This window comes from Leuciscus leuciscus (genome assembly GCF_965113295.1).
Source record: "Leuciscus leuciscus genome assembly, chromosome: 25".
NCBI classification, from domain to species: domain Eukaryota; kingdom Metazoa; phylum Chordata; class Actinopteri; order Cypriniformes; family Leuciscidae; genus Leuciscus; species Leuciscus leuciscus.
Genome location: NC_138724.1, coordinates 17,008,159 through 17,017,035, shown reverse-complemented (window position 1 = coordinate 17,017,035; position 8,877 = coordinate 17,008,159). Strand labels below are relative to the sequence as shown.

At 35.8% G+C, this 8,877-nt stretch overlaps 1 protein-coding gene across 1 annotated transcript; it reads left to right on the top strand.

Annotated features, from left to right (window-relative positions):
- Positions 1–2,814: 2,814 nt before the first annotated feature.
- rpp25a (ribonuclease P/MRP subunit p25, a) lies at positions 2,815–7,127 on the top strand. The gene is made up of 3 exons (XM_082158910.1): positions 2,815–3,117; positions 3,529–3,686; positions 5,059–7,127. The coding sequence occupies exon 3, from the start codon at positions 5,375–5,377 to the stop codon at positions 6,065–6,067; it is 693 nt and encodes a 230-aa protein (XP_082015036.1). The 5' UTR covers positions 2,815–3,117; positions 3,529–3,686; positions 5,059–5,374; the 3' UTR covers positions 6,068–7,127.
- The last annotated feature ends 1,750 nt before the right edge of the window (positions 7,128–8,877 follow it).

The window sequence follows — 8,877 nt, the reverse complement described above, 5'->3', positions numbered from 1 at the left end:
ACACCAGCGGACGTGAAGTAAAAAGCGAATCTTTAATATTCCTCTCATCCCTTTGTAAGAGAGATTGCCTCTTTAACCAAAGTTCTCACTGAAGCCCCACTCAGTCGCCTCACACCATTAAACAAACTTCATTCTGACTTCATTTCCCTGGGGGTGTTGCAATCTGCAGTGCTCCTCTTTGAGACCTAATTTCCCTTTAATTAAATTAGTAAGACTTCCAAAGAAATCCGCCAGAGAGGCCCTGCGGCTTGGTTTCTGTTGTCGGGCAGATAACGGCTGTGAGTGTGTGTCGTCTATGGAGATTGATAAAGTAATTGAAACAGTAATTGTCAACATGTTCGCTTTTATCTGTACTGGGAGCTTACTAAAATAAGACCGTCTGGTTGGCAGTGCACTTGAAAGGCCCAGTTTTACCAACAGCATATCTGTAACTGGTCATATAGCATCTTTAAAGACACTCACTGAAATGTGTCCACTCTATTACACTGTAAAAATAGCATTCATTTGGTGGGAAACAATGTAAAAATGCAGCAAAAATCTTTACCTAACCAAGTATGCAAGATAAACATATAAATAATTGGGGGGGGGGGGGACATAATCTAAAAAAAAAAGAATCCAGAAATCACAATGTATGATTTTTTAACTATTTATTTGTATGATACCGCTGCAAATAAGTATTTGAACACCTGAGAAAATCAATGTTAATATTTGGTACAGTAGCCTTTGTTTGCAATTACAGAGGTCAAACGTTTCCTGTAGTTTTTCACCAGGTTTGCACACACTGCAGGAGGGATTTTGACCCACTCCTCCACACAGATCTTCTCTAGATCAGTCAGGTTTCTGGGCTGTCGCTGAGAAACACGGAGTTTGAGCTCCCTCCAAATATTCTCTATTGGGTTTAGGTCTGGAGACTGGCTAGGCCACGCCAGAACCTTGATATGCTTCTTACAGAGCCACTCCTTGGTTATCCTGGCTGTGTGCTTCGGGTCATTGTCATGTTGGAAGACCCAGCCTTGACCCATCTTCAATGCTCTAACTGAGGGAAGGAGGATGTTCCCCAAAATCTCGCAATACATGGCCCCGGTCATCCTCTCCTTAATACAGTGCAGTCGCCCTGTCCCATGTGCAGAAAAACACCCCAAAAGCATGATGCTACCACCCCCATGCTTCACAGTAGGGATGGTGTTCTTGGGATGGTACTCATCATTCTTCTTCCTCCAAACACGTTTAGTGGAATTATGACCAAAAAGTTATATTTTGGTCTCATCTGACCACATGACTTTCTCCCATGACTCCTCTGGATCATCCAAATGGTCATTGGAAAACTTAAGATGGGCCTTGACATGTGCTGGTTTAAGCAGGGGAACCTTCCGTGCCATGCATGATTTCAAACCATGACGTCTTAGTGTATTACCAACAGTAACCTTGGAAACGGTGGTCCCAGCTCTTTTCAGGTCATTGACCAGCTCCTCCCGTGTAGTTCTGGGCTGATTTCTCACCTTTCTTAGGATCATTGAGACCCCACGAGGTGAGATCTTGCATGGAGCCCCAGTCCGAGGGAGATTGACAGTCATGTTTAGCTTCTTCCATTTTCTAATGATTTTTTCACCAAGCTGCTTGGCAATTTCCCCGTAGCCCTTTCCAGCCTTGTGGAGGTGTACAATTTTGTCTCTAGTGTCTTTGGACAGCTCTTTGGTCTTGGCCATGTTAGTAGTTGGATTCTTACTGATTGTATGGGGTGGACAGGTGTCTTTATAACGACCTCAAACAGGTGCATCTAATTTAGGATAATAAATGGAGTGGAGGTGGACATTTTAAAGGCAGACTAACAGGTCTTTGAGGGTCAGAATTCTAGCTGATAGACAGGTGTTCAAATACTTATTTGCAGCTGTATCATACAAATAAATAGTTTGGATTTTTTTTTTTTGATTATGTCTCTCACAGTGGACATGCACCTACGATGACAATTTCAGACCCCATGATTTCCAAGTGGGAGAACTTGCAAAATAGCAGGGTGTTCAAATACTTATTTTCCTCACTGTATAAATAATAATAAGTAATTCATAATTTGTGCTTTGTAAAAGACAAAATGTATCACTTTATATACTTTATCATCTTTTAAAACATTATATTTCACTCTAAATGGTAAAGTATATACTATTAAGTAACATGTTTTTAATAATTCAATAAATATTAAGTTATTAATAATAACATTTTGTAGTAATTTTGCTATAGAATATTGATAAAACATTTTCTTACAAGTAAACATTATAAATAATTCTATATGAAATTGTGTTATATTTTAAAATGCAATATATACTTTTAAAGTAAAATACTTTTTAAAAAATATTTTTAAATTATAAATCGCATTATCATATTAATAAACAATATTTTAATAATTTAATAAATATTAAATAATTAATAAAAAACCTGACAAGTAATTTTTCTGTGTAATATTGTTAAAACAGTTTATTTCAAGAAAATGTTTTATATTATTTCAAATGAAAATATATATTATATTTTAAAAATACAGTAGCCTATATTTACCATTATAGCACAATGTTTTTGAAATTGTATTTTTTTAATTATGGAGAAACACATCACTGCATGAACAATCACATTTGTATCGAATTCTTTATAGTTATATTAATTTCTTATTATTTTTGTTTAATTTTACATTAATTTTTACTGCATTATTTTAGTGTTGGTGTTGTGTTTTTGTACCTTATGTTAGTACTGACCATAGTAACAGGAAAAGCACCTTATGATAAACTTTAAGACCCTCCATTAATCTAACTGCATATAAAATATATTTTACTGTACATTTTACAGTGTATAATTGTGCTTTTTACTCTTTCCACGCTTCGTCTCATTGAACAGAAATCTTGCCTTTCCTTCTGTCAACCCAGTTTCTAGAATGTTGGATGCTCCCCTTCAGGATACAGACTGTGTATTTTGTCAAGCAGAACCGTGTGGCCCTCTTCTCTGATTGAAATCACAGCCTCGGGGCTCTAACACTTTGAGAGTGTTCAGCAGCCACAGTGGGAATAGATGCAGAAATTGAACTGACGAAACAGCCACCTTTGGACATTAATGTTCACCGTGAATCCTCACTTGGTAAATGGCAGTTTGTTGTTGCTATATCAATTTAGCATTAGTTTTATATACAAACATAATTTCATCATTTAAGTAGTTGGCCCAAAGCCACATTTAAAAGCAGATTCCTGGCATAAGTCAACTGTGCTTATATAGATAATTGTTTACTGGCTGGATTGTGCCGTCATGCATGGGAGGATGTGTTTTTAAACTCTCAGTCTTAATCAGTCACGCAAGTTAATCAGCCACAGACACGCGCTGATTGACAGGACTTCATTAACACTGAGGATTTTAAACGGGGAACTCGGGGAAGCATTTGCCAGGATGAAATTTTCAATTCTACACGGAGCACTTGCCAGACTCAGTTACTGTGTCTTTAAGAGATCTTTTGCCTCTCCGCCCTCCCTCTCTGTGTCCCTCACAACCTCTCAGATTGGGTCTTCAGTACATTCTGGAGTGTGGCAGTCACCACTTAAGGGTAAATATGCGAAAGGTCTCAGATTATGACCAGGCGTCAAGGGTGAAACGCGGTAACAGATGCAGAACTTCACCTTCCAGTGGACGTTTATGAGAGTTCTTAGAGCAAAAAGGTAAATGCATCACTAGACGTTTTCTTCTAAATCAATTCAACGTTAATTTGTTCTTGTTCCATAAAGTTCTTACATTTTTATTTTATTAAATTAATGTATTTGTGTGTAATTGCATGTTTAAATACGCTTGACTTTTATATTATTATTATTTTATTTATTAAATTAAAATGTTATTATATACACATTTTAGTTTAATTGCGTGTAATTGTATATCTAAATACAACTGCCTTTATTATTATTTATTTTTATTTCTTATATGAGTCAAAATCTGCTAAGGGGCAATTTAATGTAACAAATCATGTTCAAAATGTATCATCTTTTATTGGAATATTAACAACATTTGATCAAACTTTGATTATTGCCTTAATCTTTTAAACAGCTGAGAGGATAGTGATCAAACTACATTTTATAAAAATCACCTGTCAAATTTATATTACATCAGCATATAAGACTACAGGCACTCATTTTAAGATCAACGCGTTGGACGATGTTCACAAACCCGATGAGGTTTTTCAATTGGATTGGCATTTATTCTCTTTAGCATGGAGTGGAAAGTATTTCATTCACTTCCCTGATGATTCAAATTTATACTTGTGTGCGTTATGAATTACGTACGTTACCGTCTCTGACAGACAGCGGCTGGGTCCGAAATCGCATACTCTCTTGAGTAGGAACTTATTTTGAATAAGTAATTACTTCACGACTGCGTAAATACTATTGTCTTGTGCATGTTATTTTTTGACAGACTTCGGTGTCGTGATATTCAAATTATGTGGATGAAATTTTTTTTTTTTATATTTAAAAATAATTATTAATTTATTAGCCAGCAAGTATTCAGTGAAGTGATTGATGCCCATGAGTGTGTTTATGTCGATGTTTTTAGTTCCAATATTCCAACAGCCAGCCTACGTTTTTGACGGACGTGATCATGTGCATAAGGGTTGCACTATGTTTGATTTTTGGGCAATTCTAAAATGTACTGGAGACGTTCTATGTAGTTCATTATACTTATTTTATGAAATAAAGTTTATTTTGTATAGCTTAAATTACATGTAACTCAAGAGACTGACATGTTGGGCTTGTCAAAAGTGTTACATTCAGCTGTCGCAAATTCGTTGACTTTTGAAAATCAAGTTCATTTTTTAACCAGGAAAGGAGTGGTTTTGATGCACAGTTGTTTCTATTGTCCTGCAGATCCTGTTGCAAATAATAGTGGAAAATCACTTTTTTTTTTTATACATTTGTTTATACTGTCCATGGTATCATCCATAAACTACAAGCTGAAAACTTTGATGCAATATTTGAAAGTTTGGATAAAAATTACATTATGCCCAAAATGAGCTAATCTTGTTTTCCCCTTGTTTGGTTACAGCTCCCCTCTACCGGAGACTGAAATATGCTTCAAAGGTAGTGACGGAGAAATTGCTGATACTCAGCACTTTCAGCTTTGATGAATTTGCTCGATTTACAAAACAGATTTTTTTCTTTTCTTCATGTCAACTGCCTTGTCATTCAGTTCAGAGCTTTGGGAATAACAGAACATTAGCATTTCATATAATTTGGTTTCCCTCACGCTTGTGCAATTTCTTTTATGTTGGAACAGAATAGTGCTAGGACTCAGTTCTGGGAAATATTATCAAGTGGTACTAAATTTTGCAGCCTCAAGAATATATAAATAACCTATAAATATGTTTATGCCGGGCAGAGAGCTTCATGATAACACACAATCTACCTGTACCACATCTATCCAACCCTCTAAACTGAATCCCACAAACTTTACTGGATCTCCTAACAAACCAAAGCAAGAAGGATTCAGGAAGGTCTGTTCCACTGGAGAACCAATCCCATGTCCAATCCCAGGACTGTCATCTGAGGTGCTGGAAATGCGTGTGAAGGAAGGAAGCAAGATCAGGAACCTTTTGGGTTTTGCCATGTCTCGGTTTCAAGGCGACGGGCACGCGGCTCCAACGTCGCAGGTTCTGTTCAGTGGGACGGGACGGGCTGTGACCAAAACCATCACCTGTGCGGAGATTATGAAACGGAAAGTGCAGGGCTTACACCAGGTGTCAAAGCTCCAGTACAGGACAGTGACTGAGGTGTGGGAGAGCCAGGAGAGCGGCCCGGTTCAGATGACCATACACAGAACGCTTCCTTCCATTTGTATTCTTCTGTCCAAAGAACCGCTGGACCAGCAGGAGCCGGGATATCAGCCTCCAGTCGAGACTCTCTCGGAGGAAAGCAAATGGGAAGATGGACCGCAAGGGAACGGAAAGCCAGAAAAAAGACCACCGAGTCCTTGTTTTCATGATCTTCCCAGTCTTAAAAGAGCTGCTCTGGAACAGGACAAAATCGCAGCTTTGGAACCAGTTAAAAAATGTTAATATAAAAGTATATTTTGTGTATAACTTGCTATATGCTTATACCTGTCATACAACTTGGCCATATCAGGATGCAATAAATATGAATGTGTAATTTGAATGATAAAATGCATGAAGTAATTTTGTTAGTTTTACCACACGGTCTGTGTTTAAATTACATCCAAAATATAAAACCAAATTATTGATTGTTGGCTAGGTCTCTTACTCATTCACTTTCATCTTGCCTGTTCGATGTTATTCATATTTATATTCATTTGGTAACACTTTGGAATACTGTTCCATCATTAATTAATAACTATGAACAAATGAGTAACGCAATATTAACACCTTAACCGACAAGAAACTATTTTTTCTTCAAAGATTTATGAATTAGTAAGTAATAGTGCTCAGTTGAATGTGGTAGTTCTCTACTAGCTAACCACTATATACTTCCCAGAACTACCTTAAAGGTTCATAATTAATGTGAATAATGCATAAAGTATCATTCATTTTAAAGTGAGGGTCATGATAACCCACTAGTAATGACTCAAGTATTACCAAATCCTTCAGAAGGAATTACTGATTATTTAGAACAGTATTCTAAAGTGAAAAGCATGATAACTCTAGTAATGACTGAAGACAGTGTAAGGTTTTGCATAATGACTCAAATGTTACACATCCTTCTAAAGAGTAACCAGTGTTGGGTAACACATTACAAGTAACGCGAGTTACATAATCTGATTACTTTTTTCAAATAACTATTAAAGTAACTCATTACTTTTAAATTTACAACATAATATCTGAGTTACTTTTTCAAATCAGTAACGCAAGTTACCTTGTTTTCCCATTTATAAACTGCAGCTCTCCTGTCCACATGTTGAGAGAAATCATAGGTAAGTGCGGAAGCGTTGTGTTCGCTGTGTGAACATGATGTTATTGTAGTTCTAGACTAAGCATGCATTTACTCATCTCTCTTGAACAAATACATTCAGCATTCCTCAAAATGAATGAAAACAGTGAAATGCAAACTCAGAATATTACACAAACCTGCAATAAATATGTTAACACAAATACACTATTTAATCTCACTTTACTTCTGTCTTTGCGGCTGACCTTCCAATGATCCAATTCTAGGGCTGGGACGATACACCTATCTCCCGATTCGATACTATCACGATACTTGGGTGCCGATATGTATTGCGATTCGATTTTGCAATATATTGCCTTTTTTTTTTTACACTAGACCATCGGGAAAAGCTAAATCATACACTTATACAGACTACATGATGTATAAGATGAGTCATATTTACAAAAACAAATGATCTTTCTGACTTTTATTTCAGAAGTATCATACATTAGGCTACTAGCCTACATTCTCTTGAATAAATGGTTCAATAACAAATACATTTTTTAACAGTCACTTGTCGCCACTTAGTGGCGAAACAATGTATGCCTAATCGATAAATGCGTTATTTTAAGCACCAAGTTTCTATCAAAAGCTGATTTTGATCGCTATCGTAGACATCAGTGTTCATATTCATATCTTCAGCCTGAGGCTTATTCATTTCACTTTTGGTCTGAAAGGGCCTTAATATTTGCCAAAAAAATAGAATTTTTGTTATAAACAAACAAGCAAGCCCAGCAGGTGAGAAAACAGCAACACAAAAAGGAACGTAACAGATTACTTTTTTTAGGGAGTAATGCAAAATTGTAATGTAGCCTATTACTTTTAAAAGTAACTTTCCCCAACACTGGGAATCACAAATTAGTATGCTATAAAGTGAAGATCATGGTAACCATGACTCGAGAATTCGTGAACCAATCATGAACCAAAGAATTAGGCTACTATCCAAAATCTTACAAAAACCTCAAAAGCGTATGACTTCAGTTATTAGGTAGTTCTTAGTAATCCTCTGGGAGGTATGTAGTTACTAATTAGCTTAACTGGCGCATTCAACTAAGCACTATTACTTACTAATTTGTTAATCAGAGTTTCTTGTATATAATTCAGTATATAGTTCACCCAAAAATGTTTTTCCAAACCTGTATACATTTCTGATAACACTTTATTTTGATGCTCCCCCAACAGCAAGTAGGCCTACATGTCAACTAATTTTAACTAAACCCTAATCCCTTACTAACACTAACCCTACCTCTTACAGTCGAGTAATACTCTGAGAGTTAGTTGGCATGTAGGTGCAGCGTTACTTTTAGTCAACAGAATGTTTAAAGGGGACCATCACAATAAAGTGTAACCGAATTTCTTTCTTCTGCTGAATACAAAAGAAGATATTTTGAAGAATGTCGGTAATCAAACAATTGATGGGCCCCATTGACTTCCATAGTATTTTATTTTTTTCATACTATGGAAAGTCAATGGGGTCCATCAACTGTTTGTTTCACAATATTCTTCAAAATATCATCTTTCGAAATTCATACAGCTTTGGAACAACTTGAGGGTGAATAAATGATTACCGGTACTTCATTTCTGGGTGAACTATCCATTTTGCTAATAGAAGTTACTAGAATGTTAATATTGTGTGTAGTTATTATTCATTAATGATGGAACAGTGACCATCATTTTATTTCAGTTATTTTAGTAGGCTGCATCAAGTTAAAAATGTAAATGAGAGATGTTTCATTTGCAACTATATATATATATATATATTAAGTAACAATGATGTTTTTACCTATAGTTTAGTTTTAACTATACCTGGGTTTTACATTCTGAAATGTAATACTGCCCCCTGCTGATGAGAACAACTATTTTGGAAACAGATGTAAAATCTATAAATGTAATGAAACTTAACTATGTTGATAAAAAAAAAAAACAT

Excerpts from the sequence above, each read along its gene's own strand:
- rpp25a (XM_082158910.1), top strand. The coding sequence starts at position 5,375 with ATGTTTATGCCGGGCAGAGAGCTTCATGATAACACACAATCTACCTGT.